The sequence below is a fragment of the Coregonus clupeaformis genome, chromosome 23, assembly GCF_020615455.1.
Source record: "Coregonus clupeaformis isolate EN_2021a chromosome 23, ASM2061545v1, whole genome shotgun sequence".
Lineage (NCBI taxonomy): Eukaryota > Metazoa > Chordata > Actinopteri > Salmoniformes > Salmonidae > Coregonus > Coregonus clupeaformis.
In genome coordinates, this window is record NC_059214.1 from 25,236,833 (window position 1) to 25,259,404 (window position 22,572).

The following is a 22,572-nucleotide window of genomic DNA, read 5'->3' on the forward strand; positions in this document are numbered from 1 at the left end:
GCTGTGGTCACCCAGTGGGGAGGTGTGTGTGTGTGTGTGTTTGTGTGTGTGTGTGTGTTGAGGGGAGTTGTTGGGAGGCTGTTAAAGGCCCAAGGAAGTGGCCAGCTGATTAGAACCAGATGCCAGACAGATGGGACGAGGAGGGCGGCTACACATAGGTGCGACCCAAATAGAAGCACACTGTCGCCCATTCCTGACTCATGCAGGCATGGTTCCTCCTTTAGCCAGGCCCAACTTCACACCCCCATCTTTGCACATGGTCTCCTCCTCCTATGGGACTGTTATGAATGTTACCATGGGGTCACAGAACTATTTGGGTGGGGTTGTGTGTGTGTGTGTGTGTGTGTGTGTGTGTGTGTGTGTGTGTGTGTGTGTGTGTGTGTGTGTGTGTGTGTGTGTGTGTGTGTGTGTGTGTGTGTGTGCGACAGGATAGGAGTAAATAGGCCAATAAATCGTTCTATTACGAGCAGATTACATCGAACATTCCCTCTCGCGCTCGCTGCCATTCAAAGATGTATCGCTCACCGACTGAAAAACCAGGAGGGCGAAGGGGGGATAAAGACTTTGAAAACCAAAACCACCCCGCTCCAGTCAGCCAGCCTGTAGACTAGGCCCGATGCCACAGGGACATTTTTAATCCTTTAATAGCAAGCCTTTACTGTTCCCTCTCGAGCCACACTCTAGGTGCACTCCAAAATAAGTGTTAGGAGAACCCTTTAATTTCTCCACTCTCTTCCTCTCTCGATGCTTCCTCCGCCAATTAGTCATTAAGCAAACCATTCTTTTCAATATCATCGGCCTCAATCCTTCTTCGGACTACAATTTCCTCAAGACTTGATCCTTTGATCCTAAGTGTGAAAAGGGGGACACTTTAACTTCAATGTTAAAGGCTCAAGGAAAATGGAATTCTGTAACTTGAGAAGATTGTTGTTTTCAACACTTTGTGTGCCATTGAACAACAGTGTGAAGAGGTGACGAGAGAATCTTGTTGACCATGGCTGTAGCATTATACTCACACAAACACACTGGAGTGGAGTAATAGACCGTAGAGTGTTTAACAATCGCATTCCTTCAACCAATTCACTCTTCACAGGCAAAAGACTGAGAGAGTAAATAATCCTGTGACTAGCTACCTATTATCGCAAAGTCCTTGATGAGATAAATAGCTTTTATATTCTGATAGTGCTCTCAAATTGAACATTGTGTCCCTTGCCACCGTCAGAGCTCACTTCAGTTCTATCAGCACGTCTCTAAAATAGCCAGTCATGTCAGCTCTTGTGGCATAGGTGTGTAACTGTCACACCAGCCGAGAACTTGTATTTATATGCATGGTGAACTTGTTGTTCAATATGCAGCACATCTAACAAGCCTTAAAATGTGAGAGCAACTGACTTCACCTCTCATTTCACTTCCTCAGATTTAAATGGTATCATGTTAATAACAACCACATTATGAAATACGGTTTAACAATTCTTTTTACGGAGCTCACTTATAGATACTGTATATAAACACAAAGTCTAAATGTCCACTTACAATTCTTTCTTTTTTTAAGTTGGAGAATCATTCAGGCTCCCATATGAATGTAGTATCATTAAAAACTAAAAGTTCTAGTTCTAGTCTGAAGTTCTGCACTAGGAAACACATTCCAGCATATTTATCAGGATGAATACATTTTCTCTTCCAAGTAATAATGAAAAACCCCAGAATTCTGTTTGGTAGAATGAGTGCTTGGCCAAATGTTAACGTCTGGGAGTGCCACACAACATTAAAGTGAGCACAGTGAGAGAGAGAAGCCTCGTTTATACCTGCCGCTAACATGCATCGTTGGTCCTGATCTTGTCCACATTCTGATTGTGCCCACATGTTCAGATATGCGTCTACACATGGTATTAAAACGTGTCTCTCACTGTGTCCACATTGTGACCAAATTTCCTGGTCCCTTCCTGTATGCAAATTATATGACAGATATTATTTATTTATTTATTTTATGACACATTTTCATGTCATAAGTTAATGGTGGCACCTCAATGATTTTTAAATGGTTTCACTGTCAAGATCCATCTACACGGATCCAGACACAATGTGTGCCTTACTACCTCCGGATGTGGTCAAGAAGATCACAATCAGATCACAATGTGTCTTCTGATCGTCTACACCTGTCTACAAATGTGGGCACAATCAGGATGTAGAAACAATCCGGACAAAAGACACATGTTAGCACCAGGTATAAACAGCGCTAGAGAGAGAGAGAGAGAGAGAGAGAGAGAGAGAGAGAGAGAGAGAGAGAGAGAGAGAGAGAGAGAGAGAGAGAGAGAGAGAGAGAGAGAGAGAGAGAGAGAGAGAGAGAGACGGAGGGAGGTTGATATCTTTTCATTCCCCCAGGTGGAAAGATATAGTGTTGCTCTGCTTGAGAGCGCCTGCTAAGGCAGGAAACTTTATTAGACTAGTTAAATATTAATTATTCCACTCAAAGATGATCGAAAATATTGTTTTAGTGTAATTTTGCTTTCAGGCCACCTGGCTTTCTATAACGGCATAATGTTTCCATTCCAAAGAATTTGTAAACAGTTGTCAATATGTGACTATATTATTCTATAATGTATAAGTACTACATTGTCTATGTACAGGTACAGTTTATTAATTTAAGATACTAATAAAAAAGGCTATTTATTATAGAGTTGCTATTCTTTCATTCAAAATAAAGTCTTCTAAAATGGTGGTTAAAAGGAGGAAGAGAGAAGTAGCCTTGGGGATATATATAAAAGGGTAGGAGGAGATACGGGAAGACAATGCACTTTGAATAATGTACTATTTTAGTGTCTACTGAGAAATGGAAGCAGAACCAACACCATACTGACAAGGTTAACAAAACCCCCAGAAACAAAGTGTCAGCATTTTGCTTAGAATCAACAAAGTGGACAAGTATCAAGGACACCTCTAAGTGTAAAAACCATCAACAGCCAGTGGAAATGTGTTTGTGTGTGTGTATCATATGCTTCTCAGAGCGTGAAAATGTGTGTGTATCGTTTTGTTCCTTACCTGCTTTTCACAGACAGTCAAAGCGAAGAAGAGCCACACCGGAAAAAGAGCAAGAGAGAGAGAGAGCGAGAGAGAGAGAGACACCAGAAAAAGAGAGAGAGAGAGAGACCGAGAGAGAGAGACACCAGAAAGAGAGAGAGAGAGAGAGAGAGAGAGATAGAGAGAGAGAGAGAGAGAGAGAGAGAGAGAGAGAGAGAGAGAGAGAGAGAGAGAGAGAGAGAGAGAGAGAGAGAGAGAGAGAGAGAGAGAGAGAGAAGAGAATAATTATCAATTTTGAGTTCATAATTAACACTGATATCACACTATTCATTTTTCAAACATTTATTAAGAATGTGCTGGGCATTAGAATATTCACAATATGTTGCCAAAATGACCATATTTGTAAGAGCTTTGTGCAAGAAGTTCAAAGACTAAGGAGATTAGAAAAACGGATTACCGCTTATTACAGTGATTTTGATAATAACATAAATACAAAATGCAAACTTTTCAAAAACAAGTATTGTATTATCTAAAAGATGTCTTGTAAACTGGCAAAACATCAGTATAGCGACGAAGTGGAGTCGCAATTCCACGGCTCAGACACGAGACGTATGTGGCAGGGTCTACAGACAATCACGGACTACAAAAGGAAAACCAGCCACGTCACCGACACCGACGTCTCGCTTCCAGACAAGCTAAACACCTTCTTCACCCGCTTTAAGGATAACACAGTGCCACCGACGAGGCCCACTACCAAGGACTGTGGGCTCTCCTTCTCCGTGGCCGACGTGAGTAAGACATTTAAGCATGAAAACCCCTGCAAGGCTGCCGGTCCAGACGGCATCCCTAGCTGCTTCCTCAGAGCATGCGCAGACCAGCTGGCTGGTGTGTTTACGGACATATTCAATCTCTCCCTTTCCCACATGCTTCAAGATGGCCACCATTGTTCCTGTACCCAATAAAGCCTAGACCCACTTCAATTTGCTTACCGCCCCAATAGATCCACAGATGATGCAATCGCCATCACACTGCTCACTGCCCTATCCCATCTGGACAAGAGGAATACCTATGTAAGAATGTTGTTCATTGACTATAGCTCAGCATTCAACACTATAGTACCCTCTAAGTTCATCATTAAGCTCGAGGCCCTGGGTCTGAACTCCGCCATGTGCAACTGGGTCCTGGACTTCCTGACGGGCCGTCCCCAGGTGGTGACGGTAGGAAACAACATCTCCACTTCGCTGATCACACTGGGGCCCCACAAGGGTGCGTGCTCAGCCCCCTCCTGTACTCCCTGTTCACCCATGACTGCGGGGCCAAGCACGCCTCCAACTCATTCATCAAGTTTGCAGACGACACAACAGTAGTAGGCTTGATTACCAACAATGACGAGACCGCCTACAGGGAGGAGGTGAGGGCTCTGGGAGTGAGGTGCCAGGAAAATAACTTCTCACTCAACGTCAACAAAACAAAAGAGATCGTGGACTTCAGGAAACAGCAGAGGGTGCACCCCCCTATCCACATCGACGGGACCGCAGTGGAGAAGGTGGAAAGCTTCAAGTTCCTTGGCGTACACATCACTGACAAACTGAAATGGTCCACCCACGCAGACAGTGTGGTGAAGAAGGCACAACAGAGCCTCTTCAACCTCAGGAGGCTGAAGAAATGTGGCTTGGCACCTAAAACCCTCACAAACATTTACAGATGCACAATTGAGAGCATCCTGTCGGGCTGTATCACCACCTGGTACGGCAACTGCACCGCCCACAACCGCAGGGCTCTCCAGAGGGTGGTGCGGTCTGCCGAACGCATTACCGGGGGCAAACTACCCGCCCTCCAAGACACCTACAGCACCCGATGTCACAGGAAGGCCAAAAAGATCATCAAGGACATTAACCACCCGAGCCACTGCCTGTTCACCCCGCTATCATCCAGAAGGCGAGGTCAGTACAGGTGCATCAAAGCTGGGACCGAGAGACTGAAAAACAGCTTCTATCTCAAGGCCATCAGACTGTTAAATAGCCATCACTAGCACATTAGAGGCTGCTGCCTCCTATTGAAATCACTGGCCACTTTAAGAAATGGAACACTAGTCACTTTAATAATGTTTACATATCTTGCACTACTCATCTCATATGTATATACTGTATTCTATTCTATAATATTGTACTGTATCTTAGTTCATGCCGCTCTATCATTGCTTGTCCGTATATGTATATTTTCTTAAATTCCATTCCTTACTAGATTTGTGTGTATTGGGTATATGTTGTGAAATTGTTAGATATTACTTGTTAGATATTACTGCACTGTCGGAGAAGCACAAGCATTTCGCTACACCCGCAATAACATCTGCTAAACGCGTGTATGTGACAAATAAAATTGTATTTGATTTGATTTGATTTAAAGCTGACTCCATAGTCATTCAAACTACCCGATATTGTTGACATGTCCCATTCTATATCAGTCTAAGGTGAATATTCTGTTGTGTCTACAATATTTCCGGGGCTTTTTTAATAATGGCCTTTGTTTGTGTTGTTGTTGTACAGCAAGCAGAGGCTCAAATAATTACTTTAGTCAATTGACTTCAATGGTGACTGACTGGAGAGTCCACCCCACAGTAGACATATCCTGGTCTTAATGAATGATCTTCTGGTCTAGTGCACGTCCACATAAGATACATGGTAATTATTGTCTGGTATCGCTGGGATCAATTTGCATTTAACCTAGATTTCAACTAAGAGTGGATTGTGGTGCGTTGTTATCCACACACACACATATGACAGGGAGAGAGTGGCAGCAATTGTCAATGTGGAGCAATATTATTGTAGCATCTCTTTTATTTGATTCAACATAATCACTTAGAAGAAAACATCAAATCATTAGCATTTACGCCAACACATACTGACAATATAATTTACAACTGAATCAATAACACCACCTAAAGTAGAACCTCAAACATCCCTATACAGATCTGCCCAACACCGTTCCACCTCCTCCTCTTCGCTCCAATCCTTACTCCAAAATGCATTAACCAAGCCATATATCACCATCTTCACATTTCATTTATACTCATGTCCCAGACATGAAAACAAAGGAGCCTCCTGAGACGTGGGGCCCGACCTGCCCCCCTCCTCCACCCCTTCACCCCCACACCGCCCCACGACAGGCGGGCCCTGCCCAGTGGGTCACCTAGTTCTGCACGGGGGCTTGCTTTCCCAGGCTCATTACCAGACAGGAGACAAGGGGCTAGGGGAGGGAAGGATGGAAGAAGAGAAGTAGGGAAGGAGAGAAGAAGAGAAGGAGGGAAGGAGTCTGCCCTGCATGGCCCTGCTGGGACAGGGACCATTACTTTCAGGTGAACTGGTTTACATGGGGACCAAACTCCCTATTCAGACATCCAGCCTGAGGAGCCCCCCGGCCTGGCCTGGCCTCCACCCGCCAATGTTAGCTAGTCCTATGCCCCCCCCACCCCCCCCTCCCCTCCCCAAACCGACCAAACACACACACACACACAAAGATGACAGACACATGCACGACAGAGACCCACACTCCTCCTCATCAATTTAGCCCTTAGGTTTGGTGTGCTCATTAAAAACAACACACTCCCAATCTACCAAGTAGGATGATGATGGCAGGGAAACATTGATTGACCTTGTTAACCTCAGTTGTATCTCAATGCATAAAAAAAGTAATTTAAATAATACAGTTTACATTGCATTCATGGACACCTCATATCTGGCCATACCCATTGCATTAAACATGGGTGGAGATACATTGTAACTGGTAAGAGGGAGAGAGAGGAGAAAGAGAGAGAGAGAAAAAACATTGTCAATGTCCTCTATTGAATCTCATCTCTTTGAGAGAGAGAGGCACAAACAGCCAACGAGTGAATACAAAGGGAGCCTTTCAAGTTCATCTGGACTGATGTAATAAAATTGACACATGGAGTCAGAACTGGATTGTGGGGTGTCTGTTCTACCTAAACTCTCATTTCCAAAGCTCTGTCACCTCCCTTCACTGCAAATGAATCAATTACAGCCTAACCTAATCCTGTTAGAGCGATAAAATGAATGCATACCTCCCCGTAGGCAGGTGCTGCATGCCAGGCTCAAGGGCTTATTATTCAGACTAGACTATGTACTGTCATCATAAACCAGTAGTGTATAGCATTATGTGTTTCTCTTTATGTAATCAAATTCATTCAAAATGTAAGCTACCTTTATGTTGACCTGATTTTGAACAGAAAAGTGTATTTCTGAATCTCATCGCACAACATTGTTGTGGTAGGCTATGAATGTATGTTGATCTGAAACTGTCTAATGGATTTAATAAATAGCATTTTCCACAAGCAGAAACGACACCCTAACCTCGACTAATCCCTCTCTCTTTCCTTCTTTTCTTTAGAGGAGGCATTGCTCATACTGGTTCAATTCACATCTCATCACTCCTTTATGCAAATCCTAACAAAGGGAGAGCAGCTTGTAAAACTGTAGCTTTATTGTCAGGTATAACTGTTTCTGTTAGTACTTCACAGGGCAAATAAAGAGGGGATTGGGAGGCGGGGGGTAACTAACACTGTCTTATTGTTTACAGCCCTCTGGTTGAGGGCTCTGGTTCTGCTACAGCACGTTTGCAAGGTACAATCCGTCTAGCGGGGGCTCCCGACATTCTGAAGCACCTTGTCAGATAACGCCTGACCCACACTGAGGAGTGCCTCAGGGGAAAATAATGAAACAAAACAATGACAGAGGGCTTGTGTGCAGCCAAGAGGAGAAACAGGAGGGAGGAGGGAGGGAGGGAAAGAGAGAAAGAGAAGAGTGGGGGAGAATAGGAGCGCACCACAGCCGCCACTCCGCCCCCCCTTCCCTCCATCGTGGGTCGGCCCCTGCTCTGCTCACCCAGACCATTGTGCACCCAGGGGGCTTTGGAGATAAATGGCTGCATGTTAACCACGTTTGACGGGCTGCACAAAAGGGGACACCTCGGGTCCCATGACGCAACCTGTACCCCCCACCCACCTCTACCCAAACATGAGGTACAGGGGACAGTGCCACCAAAGCACCCAATGAAGCGCAAAGAAAAGAGCACAACAATTTGTCACTTGGCTGTAAGGGCTTGGTGCTTTAGGAGTTGGCAGGGCAGGTTACATTGTAGGGTGGGGAGGGGTAGAGGTAGGCTTTTAGAGGTAACACCTTTAATAATTAATACAATTATCACACAAAATATAAATGGAAAGAAATGTAATATCTTTGTGCTAAACTGTTTTTCCATATGATTGTAAATTACAAATGAGTCTGTTTGGATGCATTGTGTCATTGAGGGCTGCTCAATTGAATACTTTTATTTTCTTTAACATATGTTGTTGTCCTATACTTAATGAGTCAAGTCCAATTACAGATTGTTTGTCTAGACTAGAACCATCACACAATGGAGAAAAACTGTTAGATTTACTGCCCATTTCACTGCATAAGCACAGTATTTGAACAAACAGATCTCATAAAGTTATCGTTGCCTTTGAGGTCTACTCTCACAACAGGGGAACAATAGCCTTTTTACAAGGTGTTTATCACGTTGACAATAAAATGGTACTTTGCAATCGTGTAGATTTAATGTAGATGTAATGTAATACATTTGGCTCGAAAAAGATCGGATAACACTGCTTTTTAAAATGTATCCACTCCACGCCCCTTGTCCATGTAGGAAAAATAAACAACCCTTAAATTGGGGAGTATTGGAGGAGAATGAAATGGCTGTCACCCTAGCACCCACTCGCAACTGGGGGGGGTATAGTATTCGGCTGTAGTACTAACCTTTTCAGCTCTGTCACAGCTTTGATGCTTGACAGGACCCACAAAAGCACCTGCCCCATCCCCGGAGTGTTCGTTCAGCACCCCCCTCTCATTTTCTGTGACCTGACTAGCATTCCTCACCATCAGGGGGTCCTTCCCATGGCTACCTTTACCCGGACACCCTGAACCCCCCGAGCTCTCATACAACCCACCCAGCCCTCGTAATCCCACTGCAAACACGGTTAGGCCTGCGCAAAGGCAACGCACGAGACTTCTCAGGCCTCAGCTAAAGGTGCACAACTGATTAGGCCCCATTGCGTGGGAACTAAGGAGAAAATCTGTGAAAGAAAAACTAATTGAAATGCATATGGGGACTTTCGCAAAACCTGGCCTGTGAAGTGTCATTTTGTGAGAGAGAGGAGATTTCAAGGTTGACTGGTCTGTGAAACAAGCAAAGTAGGTTTTCGGCTAATGATGATAAAAAACTACAATATTTATGTTTTTCTTATACATCTTAAAAAATATGACCAATGGCAACTAAAAACGTTTTCAAAACAGAGGAAATAGAAGTCATACCAAAAAAATGTATCCTAATAATTAACTCTCATAGCAACAAGAATGAAGTCTGGCAAAGTTTGAGAGAGGACTTAAAAACGCACTATAATTTTCTGATGTAATGAATATGACCCTGCTAGAGTGCTGCGTTGCACCAGCCCAACCCAAACAGTGACAACACTTATATCCACACAGACAATGTCATCCCAGCACCCCTCCTTTCCTTTGTTCCCGGCTTAACAAAACTCAGCCGTCACGCCGCTTTAGCTCAATAAAGACCGTGGACAGCCGTAACCCCATAAGGCCCTGCCTGTCATATGCAAACCTGTGTGAGTGTGTGTGTGTGTGTGTGTGCGAGAGAGAGAGAGAGAGAGAGAGAGACAGAGAAAGAGAGAGAGAGAGAGAGAGCGAGAGAGAGAGAGAGAGAGAGAGAGAGAGAGAGAGAGAGAGAGAGAGAGAGAGAGAGAGAGAGAGAGAGACAGGGACAGGGACAGGGACAGGGACAGGGACAGGGACAGGGACAGAGACAGAGACAGAGACAGAGACAGAGACAGAGACAGAGACAGAGACAGAGACAGAGACAGAGACAGAGACAGAGACAGAGACAGAGACAGAGACAGAGACAGAGACAGAGACAGAATGTGAGAGGGCAAGAACAAATTTAAGAAAGAGATTGGTAATGTGCTGTTGATGCAATTGTGCCATGCTTAATCTGTGAATATGGTGTGTTTGAACAGATGCTTAATGTCAGAGCTTCACATTGAGAGAACGAGAGAGACAGACAAACAAACTGCTGAAGGGGACAGCCAAGCTTAACATGGAAAGGTGTTTTATCATTGATCTGTGAAAAAGATTATGCTAGACCTGGCTATTATGTCAGACTCCATTTTATCATACCGATTAAATCGAATACATCTACCTAACCCTATAAGACCACTTCCCTGTTCCTGTCTTGTTCAGGCTGGCATAAACTCCCTCTGTGCCTTTTTGTTGTTCAGGAAAAAGATGAGCATTCAAGGGGAGGAGCTTTGCATGTGTAACAATCAACTCTCCCCTTTCCTACCCAGTATACACCACCATCCTCTACCTCCTATCCCCGCCCTGCGCTACAGTCGCTTGTCAGAGCAAAGCACTAATTGCCAACATGCCAGGCTGCCACCATAATACAAACGGGGGGTGCATTAAGCGTGGCTCGCTCATTTGTGAGGAGGACTGCTGAGAAGGTGCCACATATGAATATTTCATTAAGTCTAATTGCACAGGATCACTCCTTTATGGTAAAACCAGAGTGAATGAAAGTCATTAGGAGTGCAGCCCCCTGTACTGTAAAACTCCAAACGCAACATCACATTAAGATGCCCTATGATTTGTCTGCTTAGAGGGTATGATAAGACGTGCCATTTGGATGAGTGGCACACACATGGCAATGCCAATACTCTTTGGTATACTATACACACACCACCCCAGTGATAGAAGAGAGAACCACACCTGCAAGCATTTCCCTCAGAGGATGACGCCAGAAATGACACACAGAATCAAAGTTGTTGATCTGAAACTCTCACGCAACTGTCCCTTTTACAAAACTTCTACCTCATCACCGCTGAAGCCATAGCTCCCAACCATACGGCAAACAAACCCCACAGCAGAGGTGAAAAAGTGCTCACCTTTCCTTCAAATAAAATGGTATGGGGCCACTTTCACAGGAATGTCAGTTGCTATACCCCTTAGTGGTAGGACTAACACTACGAAGGGGATCATTTAGCTCTGGAATGTAAGGACAGGACATCCCCCTCAGATAAGACACAGGCAGCCTACGTCTGAAGTTGTGACTGAGCAGCTCAGAGTACAGAACTATCAGGAGGAAGGCCCACCGTAGGGGCTGAGGCTCAACTCAGGCCTGGCTTCCATGAGCGATGAACTTCCTCATTACTTTAATTGCTAGATCTGTGACCAGGAAGTTGTGTCCTTTCATCCCTGACTGGAACCCCTGCTGATGTACCCTTAGGAGCATTACAGACGACCAAATAGGAGGACAGGACAGTGAATTGGTAGTGTTAACCTAACGCACAGAGAGAGAGGACCCCTGCATGGGAAACAAAGGATGTCTCCAAACCAACCAGGGCAGATTCTAGAACAGGAGAGTGGATCTGAACAACGGAAGAGGAGAGGAGGCGCTGGCTGGAGCCTGTCTGGCTGTCACAAGAGGGGGGATGGGAAGGGAGGGTGAGGACGGAGAGAGGAGGATGGAGGGAGGAGGATGGAGGATGGATGCTGTCACCATGACTAATCCCTTCACCCAGTTGGTTGTGTTTGTTACCTGGGGAGGTGTCTGGGTGACATTTGGTAGTGACAGCGCTGGGAATGGCTACGGCTCAGAGGAGCCTCTCTCCCAGTCAGAGCCTATTAGAGGATCACATCACATCTACCCATCCTGATATCTGCTTGTCCACCTCATAGTCACAACCCCACAAACTATAAACACTACCCAAAAGCTGATCATCAAAGGGATTCAAGTGCATGGTGTTGTTGTTGTTTTTGTCCCAGTTGCTGTCATGGAAATGGACAGATATGTCTGAATGGTGAGGTTTATCACATTCACACTACTCACACCAGATATACAGTTGAAGTCGGAAATTTACATACACATAGGTTGAAGTCATTAAAACTCGTTTTTCAACCACTCCACACATTTCTTGTTAACAAACTATAGTTTTGGCAAGTCGGTTAGGACATCTACTTTGTGCATGACACAAGTAATTTTTCCAACAATTGTTTACAGACATATTATTTCACTTATAATTCACTGTATCACAATTCCAGTGGGTCCGAAGTTTACATACACTAAGTTGACTGTGCCTTTAAACAGCTTGGAAAATTCCTGAAAATTATGTCATGGCTTTAGAAGCTTCTGATAGGCTAATTGACATAATTTGAGTCAATTGGAGGTGTACCTGTGGATGTATTTCAAGGCCTACCTTCAAACTCAGTGCCTCTTTGCTTGACATCATGGGATAATCAAAAGAAATCAGCCAAGACCTCAGAAAAACAATTGTAGACCTCCAGAAGTCTGGTTCATCCTTCGGAGCAATTTCCAAACGCCTGAAGGTACCACGTTGATCTGTACAAACAATAGTACGCAAGTATAAACACCATGGGACCATGCAGCCGTCATACCACTCAGGAAGGAGACACGTTCTGTCCCCTAGAAATGAACGTACTTTGGTGCGAAAAGTGCAAATCAATCCCAGAACAACAGCAAAGGACCTTGTGAAGATGCTGGGGGAAACAGGTACAAAAGTATCTATATCCACAGTAAAACGAGTCCTATATCGACATAACCTGAAATGCCGCTCAGCAAGGAAGAAGCCACTGCTCCAAAACCACCATAAAAAAGCCAGACTACGGTTTGCAACTGCACAAAGATCGTACTTTTTGGAGAAATGTCCTCTGGTCTGATGAAACAAAAATAGAACTGTTTGGCCATAATGATCATTGTTATGTTTGGAGGAAAAAGGGGGTTGCTTGCAAGCTGAAGAACACCATCCCAACCGTGAAGCACGGGGGTGGCAGCATCATGCTGTGGGAATGCTTTGCTGCAGGAGGGACTGGTGCACTTCACAAAATAGATGGCATCATGAGGAAGGAAAATTATGTGGATATATTGAAGCAACATCTCAAGACATCAGTCAGGAAGTTAAAGCTTGGTCGCAAATGGGTCTTCCAAATGGACAATGACCCCAAGCATACTTCCAAAGTTGTGGCAAAATAGCTTAAGGACAACAAAGTCAAGGTATTGGAGTGGCCATCACAAAGCCCTGACCTCAATCCTATAGAAAATGTGTGGCAGAACTGAAAAAGCGTATGCGAGCAAGGAGGCCTACAAACCTGACTCAGTTAAACCAGCTCTGTCAGGAGGAATGGGCCAAAATTCACTCAACTTATTGTGGGAAGCTTGTGGAAGGCTACCCAAAATGTTTGTCCCAAGTTAAACAATTTAAAGGCAATGCTACCAAATACTAATTGAGTGTATGTAAACTTCTGACCCACTGGGAATGTGATGAAAGAAATAAAAGCTGAAATAAATCATTCTCTCTACTATTATTATGACATTTCACATTCTTAAAATAAAGTGGTGATCCTAACTGACCTAAGACAGGGAATTTTTACTAGGATTAAATGTCAGGAATTGTGAAAACATTGAGTTTAAATGTATTTGGCTAAGGTGTATGTAAACTTCCGACTTCAACTGTAGGTTGAGTGAATGTTAGAAAACAACACAAATGTAATTACAGATCTTTGAGATCTTTCAGTTGCTATAGTAGTAGGGGTCCTAAAGCATACAGATCTAGTTCAGAAGAGGGCTAACAGGGGGGACTGGAGAGAGACAGAGACTCATCTCCAAAATCAATCTAGTTCTATTAATTCTACACAGAACAGTTGATCTCTATCACCAAAAACACGCCACAGGGGACATGCATCAGATACAACAAGGCAGATTCAACAGCAGTGTCTACTCCCAAGAGAGAACAGCATGTGTGTTTGTAAACGTTCCTACTCAGGTGACTACAGTACAGCGGGCCAGAGACACAGTATGTAAGCTTTAAGTCCTGGTTGTATAGATCTGACCGGAGCGCTCGCTGACAGACACACAGAACGCTCTGTGGGAGGCATTCACCCGTATGCCAGAGGTCTGGACCCACAGATGTCATGACACCTTAATCCACCGATCCGTTATTGATTGTTCCATGTGTGTGTGACCTTGCCCCGGGTGCTGCACCACACCGCACCAATCAAGCCCACATATCCATGTGAGGGATGCCGCATACGTGTGTCTGCAAATGTTGTCATCTGGCTCAAACATGTTCAGTCAAAATGTATACAGGCCTCGATTAGAGAGCACCTCATGCTCACTTTATGCGTGATTGAGATGCCAAAAAATATGAATGCACACTATAATTAATTTGATATGACACAATATCAGAGGAAATATTTCCTGACAGAAAAAGTTGAAAAATGAATTACAACAAACAACTTCTAAATCTGTTTAATTTAAAATAACTTAATCATTTTTTTGTAATAGTACAGTAAGGTTATCATATAGAGCTCCCCTCCCCCCATCCCCCCACCCCTGATAGTTGCACTGAACCTTATTTCCATTCATTACCACTGGGACTGTTGTTTCTGTAGCCTGCAGTGACATACCTCATTATTGACCTTGGTAAATCCTAGCTGTTTAGGCTAAAGGCGATGTGGCGCCACAAAATGTCACGGGGGTACTCTGTATTCACTCATGAAGAAAATGTGCACATGGTTACAGAGAGAGAGAAAAAATACAATAACCCATGTCAGTCACCTTGAAATGCACAAACACTGTCAGGCACACAAATAACCAGCAGAATGTAACGCTTTAGCAGCCTGATTCGTATCCCTCAAAGTCAGTCAGTGCAGTGCAGCCCTATAGTACAAACTGTAGCAAGCAACACTCTCTGTGTCTCCACCATTCCAGTCAGCAGCGTAGGGAGGCGTACTGTAGGTGTTCTGAAGTTGTCAAAGCGGGCTCTCTTTTCTGAAGACTTTTGTGCTTCTGACACAGTGATGAGCTTTGTTTGTACAGTTAGACATCTTGGCATTTACAGGCAGGCAGGGCCCATACATCTCAAAGAAGTACGGTAAAGAAAATAGTGAGTGAGTGGGGGTGGGTGTGGGTGGGCACGGCAGGCAGGCAGGCAGGCAGGCAGCAGACACACTAATATGTACATGGCCTGTTCCTATTAGTCACCGGTGACGCGAGAGTAACTGCGCCCCCGGTGGCATTCTCTCCTGTCCCCCTCAGTAGTGACAGATGTTAGGAGGACAGGCAGGATAAAGCTGTAGCTGGAGTGGTGGTAGTGCAGGCAGGCTACGGAACGAGAGAGGTGGGGGAAGTGTAGTGTTGTTGTGGCTTAGTGAAGCAGGACTTAGGGTAAAAACCCACTCCTTAATAATTCTATAGATAGCTCTCCTTCTGAAGACAGACAGGATACTAGATCATTTCATTAATATGATCAAAACAACATTTAGGTTTGATCATACACAAATACAGACCAAAGGGTACATCTATGAATAACTCCCTGACTTTGGCCATTTGCCCTGTGAGTGCATTAACATGGGAGTGTGTATGTTATTGGGTGTATGTTTATGAGTGTATAGCTACATGTGTATGAGTCAGGAGTCATTGAGGCCAAGTCAGAGTAAAAACGCTGGAGCAAAGAGGCATCCGGCCAGCCCATCTCTCTGTCCCTGTATGTATGAAGAGTGAGGAGGGGGCTGTGGCTGCATAGAGACTTAACACGGCTCCCCAGGCCACCGGCACACTGGTTAATATAATGTCCCTGCCACCGCCTGGCTACTTGGTGAAGCATTATCTCTCCTGCACCTTTCGGAACAAAGGCCCCCTTCTTCCCAAAGCAGGCATGTCTCCTCCCCAATGTCCAAAGGTGTTTGGTGAAGTAAATCTGCCTAAATCCCGCACAGCTTGGGCTGGCAAAGGGATGGAGGGGGGTTGAATGAAGGTGAATGAAGATAATCTCCTTTTCTTAACAAAAAAAAAGTTATGGGGGGGAGGGGGGGCAGGACAGAAAAATTTGGAATTCATATCACATGGTGCATTTTAAAGTTGCAGCATCCCACCCCCTTTCTCTCTCTCTCTCTCTCTTTCTATTTCTCTCTTTCTGTCTGCCTCGGTGGATACGTGATTCCTGACCTATGAAGCAGCAGGAGAAAAGAGGAGAGGCCTACCACAATAAAGGCTGTCTCGCTAGACAGCACCGCAAGACAAGTGTTTTGCCTCTGAATTGGGCTTTATGGATCTATTCAGGGTTATATAGTAAGTATTAAGGCCTTGAAGCACAAATCGCAAGCTTTGTCTTTTAAATGTACAGAAATAGGAATTATGAAGGTAGTTTATTGTGAGTGGGTGAGGGATGGATGGGGTGGAGTATGTAATGCAATACAACACACAATGTGACTAGCACACCCAATCCAGAGGGGAAAACAAAAACAAATCCCACCTGCCCCCAACTCTGTCATGCTGATTAAAATGGAATCTGAAAAGTCTCAGGCACTTGCAAGATTTCTTTTACAGCCATAAAACAATCTGTTGCGTGCCCTCCCTCCCTCCCTCTCCCTCCCAACAATGCTCTCTCTATCCACACCCCTCACCTCTTCCTCACAATCACTTTCCCTTTCCTTCTCTCTATCCTTCCTCTCTCACTTTATCCCTGCTTACCACTCACCTCTCTATCTCTCTCTCCCTACACCACTCATCCCTCTCTCTCTCTCTCTCCCATTCAGCTGTGAATAGTCCAGGAATGGCATCCCGTAACCCTATCTGTCCATCAGTAGGGCCCAGCCCTTGGGCTGAGTGGGAGGGCTATATAGGGCACGTAACCAGGGGAGGCCTGATAAACAGCCGGAGACACCTAAGTTATGTCGCTCAGTCACTACCCACCACCACCTTCTGTCCCTCTTTTCCATAATCGCTCTTTTTCATTCCCCCTCTCACTCTCACTCACTCTCTCTCTGTCTGCTTTCCATTTTTTCCTGAGCTCTTTTCATCTCGGGCTTTGGGATGCTGAATGCGAGAGCGGCCTGGCGGCGGTGAAAGGCCTGAATTGTGATTAAGAATGAGGAGAGGAGCTCCTTTTCTTTGTTCTGCCCTCAGGGGGTGTTTACTGAGGGGGTGGAGGGAGGGAGGGAGGGAGGGAGGGAGGGAGGGAGGGAGGGAGGGAGGGAGGGAGGGAGGGGTGCGTAAGACATGGCGGAGCAGATATGAAAGGCATTCAGGTCAGCACTGATGTGAACGAGAGTGGTAATCATACCAAAGGCGTTGTGAAGGACCACCGTAGCAGTGCCAGAGAGCTCTCGGACCGAGGAAGTGTGTGTGTGTGTGTGTGTGTGTGTGTGTGTGTGTGTGTGTGTGTATGTGTGTGTGTGCACGCATGCACATGAACACATATGAGTGAGCTCATATGCCATTAGCCATAATAAGCTAGCAGACACCGAATAAAAGTGAGAGAAAAATGTACGGTAAAAATCCAACCACAAACAGGAGGGCATTAGAAAAGGTATCTGTCTCCAGCAGCTAGGACAATGGCACGTTTGTGAGAAATGTGGCATGAATGGTACAGCGGGCACCCTGACACTGCTCATTGCTGATGATAGGAGCATGTAAATGAGACACACTTCCAATGAAAACCCATTGTCTTGAGACAGTTATGGACCCACTAGCCTACTGGATATGACAGCCATACAAACCCAAAAAATAAAAAAATAAGAAAAACAGAAACAGAGTATTTAAACTTGAACTTTACTGGCTGGCGAGGTTATCGGAGTGCTTTTGACAGCTGCGCTCACACAACCGAACCGGCCCTCACAGCTGGATGTGACGTAGGCCTATAGCACCAGAGGGGGGACTGCGAACTGCAACAAAGCTGCGCAGGCTGCGCGTATTGAGTTACACAGGGCCTAATGTGACCTCCCATTGGGACCCGTGAGTGGCAGAGTTGGGGAAGGGGGGGGGAGATGTATAGGCCTAAACACAAGAAACTGTCATAGTGTATATATGCATGCAACAGACAATATGTGGACCATCCCTATAAAGGGTTAATTGCATTTACATAATAATCGCGTATTTTATAATTTCATATATGAGGATCATGAAAAAAATCAATAGTCAAACAATATCACCTCACAACCTCTATATTCTGTTGCTGCGTTTCTCGATTTGCGATAATAAAATGCATAGGTCAAATAACAAGACCCTTCAGGCCTTATATATATCCCTATAGGAATAGCCTACTGCACTGGAGTGAAAGTTGACCTCAGGCAAAAAGGATATTCAGACACACATGAGTTGTAGTAGACTTTCAGTCTTTTGAATTAAAAGATGACATTCTGGATAACACACATTTACACCAGACCAAAACTAAGGGCCCACATGTCTTTCTGTTGTTGCCTTAAACCCCACAATTAAATGTCTTACACAGACAATATAGGGCTATTCAGTGGACTGCAAGGAAAAAACAAGTGTATTCAAAATAACTAATTGCATATGAAAATATAGGCTATACAATTAGCCCACAAGGAAAAGGCAATCCGCACAAAATGGGGAATGGGTGCACAAACATTTCCTCATTAAAATGATCAATAATAAAAGTGAACATCTGGGAGGAGCAACAGTAACAGAAGGACTCCGTTATCTAGCTTTTGACAAAACATAAGCTGGTGAAAAACGCTTCCAAACTATCTAAAGAGGTTGGTTAAATAAATAAGTTTACTCTTAAACAAATGGCAATTGTCAACATGATTTTTTTCGTTATGTTTGCCCATATTGGCTGAATAGTCTTTGAAATTAAAACAAAACCATTGCAATTTTAAAATTCACTTCCCATCTTGGTCCTTACTAACACCAAGGTGCAGTTAGAGAACACCAATACTTCACTCTATTTGCCTTTGTTGATCAGAACGTGTTTGAGAGCAGTAAAGACCCTAAACAACCTACTGATTTCACTCAATCAATGAACGAATAAAAACGAATAAACACGAGAAGTCGACTGAAAATGTGTGATGTTTCAAAGAACAATACCATTTCAATGTAAAGATTGATTCAAAAATATATGTTTACAATAGCCTACGCCTACAACAAACAAAACAATTAAACAAGAGACTGTGATAATTAACACCAAACATGTAATGGCATGTGATATTAAAGTAACAACAGAAACGACTTCAGTTCAACATTGACATTAAATAGAACTTTGCATAACACACATGGCTGAAGCGTCAAAGGGATGCCCTCCTCGCAAAATCCCTGTCACAACTGCTAGGCTACATTAAACTCTGGAGTTTTTTTTATATCCCCTTTTCTCTGTTGCTTTCCCCATAACATAATCGTTAAAAACGAAAATAAACGTTGTAACACATGACTAAATTCTCAAGTAACTGTTCGGATACTTTTGTGTGATACAGTCTGTGAGCTTGCCTACGAGTTGTGTTGTGTTCAGTGCTGTAGCCTTTGTGACGCGCCGCATCAGAACAAACAACAAATGTAACATTCAGAAACTGTGACTCTTACTTATAATGACCATTTCAAGACCCTTATCTCCGATTTGACATACTATAATAATTAAGATGTGGTAAATATCTGTAAAGACACCATGTCACCTCTGAATGGCAATAATGGCACAACACAACACAATACACACAACACAACACAATACAATACACACAGCAATGAAACAGCGTTGAATAAACGTGAGATAAAGCCCATTTACTTCATAATAACACAAAGGTTACCAAAGCAATTCAGTTTCTACATAATCCACAGGTTTTTCCAATTTATCCAGTTCATAGCCTACGAGAAGCGCTCCTACCTATATAACGGTTTTCCTGCATGCCTGCTGGATAATGGCACTATCTCGCTGAACCGCTATTCGAGCCTCATTGTGACGTCCCTTTCTCACACAGTCCAGACTTTTGATAGTCTACTTTAGCGTTCATAATCTCATTCAAAATAAACATTTAAATGCTTTTCATACTGATTAATGTAGACTACTTTTACGCAGCCTACCCACTTTACAATGCCTACACTGAACGTAGCCTAATCGAACTGTGGAAGGAGACAGCGCGCGGGATGTCCCGCAAATGACTGGTGGCAAAACTTACAAATGTTCCCAAACTGTCCTTTTATTTTACTTTAAAAAATGCTTACCGTTCTTTCTCTGTGGGTTGGATTGTTTTCGCCTCTTACACCGGGGACCCTCCGCCATGATCTCCTGCTTCATTGATAAGACGAGTAGGCTAGGTCAGATGGCATGCAGTCCGCATGGGCTCGGCTCCTTCAATCAGCAGCACACAGGCAGGCTCTGGTTGGTATCTAATAACCAAACAAAACAGCGACAAATGTTGGGACAAGATGACTGTATGGATCCTGTTCAACCACAGGGGCCCGAAATATAAAAGTTTAAATTCACTCTAAAGTCTTCAATGAAACGCCATATGTGTAAAGAAAGAGTCCAGGAGAGTGATATTGAGTAGGATCGTAGGCTACTGCGTCCGCCGTCGCCTGATCTTTTGATGTGTCTCTAATCCGGCAGAGCGTCAATGAACTGAGCAGAAGGAAGAGGACAGACAGGCAGACACATTCGATAGCTTACAAGGATGACTGAAAGCTAAGGCATTCATTTCCACTAAGGCCGATTATTGTATGAAGCCTAAAAAAATAGGTGTACCTTTTTGTTTAAGTTTACTGAACTTCACATAAACTTCAGCCTTGTTGATGTCGTTTAGGGATTGTGATGGCTTCCCCTACTGTCAGTCAAAGGCGACTTTGCTGTCATCTCCAAACTGAAATGTATCCCATTGGTTCAGTTTTTAATCACTAAAATGTCAAACTAAACCAAAAAACTATAAGCCATAATATTTTACATCCTTTTCTCGCCAATAGGTCTCAATCAAGTTGAGCAAAGTGTTCGATTCAATTAAATACCTCATATCATGTCCAGTATCTCAGTCATTTAGAGTTTGGTTTCACTTTCTGCAAACTGTGTTTATGAGTGTTAATATTCTCTAAAAAGACAATAATTTTGATAGGCCATTCATGATAAGGATTCAACAAGAAAAAAAACGTGCTAAATTGTGCAATCTTGAAATGTGGGGAAATAGACAAACTTCCCCTTTATAACAAATGTATGTTAAAATGTATTTTATCGATCATCCAAACTGATGGATAAAGAGGACAATCAGCCTGTCTGTGGTCCCCATTCAAATGTGGTGTAAAATGTAGGGACGGGGTGTAAGTGGAGTTTGTATTAAAACGGTAGCGAAGCGAAGGAGAAAACAAACACACAAACCCTCACAAACATTTACACGACAACACATGGAATAGGCTACTGCCCCACATGGAAAAGCTTTATGTTGTACATTTAAGAGGAAGATCAATTGAAGTAGAATGGTAGAAACGAGGATCTCCTAGTTTAAAGACTTAAATTTAGAAATGTTTGCCACCGCATCGCATTTTTTTCAGAAGGCTTTGGCATTTGCACCAGCAGTGAACACACACATAGGCTACAACACACACAATAGCGCGGATGTCTGTGGTCACTGCACAAACCCCAGCTACACAGAATAGGAGATGTTCACATTTGGAATGTGCATAAAAAACAATGTTGCTCCATCTAATAGAAGGCTATGCATAAAATGTACAAATAAAAAAAGATGGATGGCAAACCAACAGGAATAGCCTACGTCCGTTTCCTACCAAAAGGAATAGGAACGAATAACATCGAATACATTTTGATTCCCCGGAAAGGACACCGGGGATATGAGAGCATCAGAGTACAGTTGACGCAGGTAACTACGGCGCTCTACCCACTCCTGGAGCAGCGCGGACCTTTCTCACCTGCTCAGGTAAGTGGTCCAACTTTGATAATTGCGCAACAGCGCACGGATACCTGAGGTACCTGCATGCCATAGCTATCTCAACCACATAGATGTTGAAGTTTCACAGTCAGAAACTGATGTAAAAAATGACTAATTGGTAAAATACACCTACCAGAGTGTCACTGTGATCCTTCAAACAGCTGGCTAGAAGACAGAACGTCAAAGAGAAATGGTAAAGTGGTGCGTCGTGGATCCAAAGAAAATAACTGGGAATAAGCCTTGAAAATAGCTTGACGAGGGACCGTTATTCCTGATGGGCAGGTTAGGACTGATCTCTTTCAGCCACTTCACGAAACAGACCTGGGGACGCGCACTGACGTGTTACGCCTCTTCTAATGACATTTTTTCGCTCTCTTTCTTTTCCTGCAATACAGAAGGCGCTGGAACTCTTAACACACGCCACCTATCTTCACGCGGAGGGATAATTGAGGAGTATGTGTGTGAGCGGCGTTTGGAGAAGAACGCGATCAAGTTGTTGTCTCCCTTGAGATCATATTGATCATTTGTAGGCTGTGCTTTGAGTCAAAGGTTAGAGGAATTACCCACGAATCCGACTTCCAATACCGACATCAAAATTAAATAAAACAGCACTGTAATTGCAGTGAGAGAGAATATCTTTATAATGCGGTGACAGCCACTGTCCATACTGGCATATGAGAAAAATCTGTGAAAGGAGCGCCGAAGTACCTGATTGAAGCGCACAGGTAGTTTACCTGTACGTATAGCTCCC

At 43.9% G+C, this 22,572-nt stretch overlaps 1 protein-coding gene across 4 annotated transcripts in view; it reads right to left on the reverse strand.

The window, feature by feature from the left end:
* The window catches only part of LOC121536713 (zinc finger E-box-binding homeobox 2), a 51,247-nt gene extending 28,940 nt beyond the window's left edge, over positions 1-22,307 (reverse strand). For 2 of the 4 annotated variants that reach the window (XM_041844164.2, XM_041844162.2), the window contains exons 1-2: positions 21,955-22,307; positions 20,113-20,277 (exon numbers count right to left, since the gene is read on the reverse strand). In XM_041844164.2, coding sequence (XP_041700098.1) covers positions 20,113-20,185 — 73 coding nt within the window. In that variant the 5' untranslated portion in view covers positions 20,186-20,277; positions 21,955-22,307. The remainder of the gene's footprint in view (positions 1-20,112; positions 20,278-21,954) is intronic. The other 2 variants (XM_041844165.2, XM_041844163.1) reach the window with 1 other exon arrangement.
* Positions 22,308-22,572: the final 265 nt, after the last annotated feature.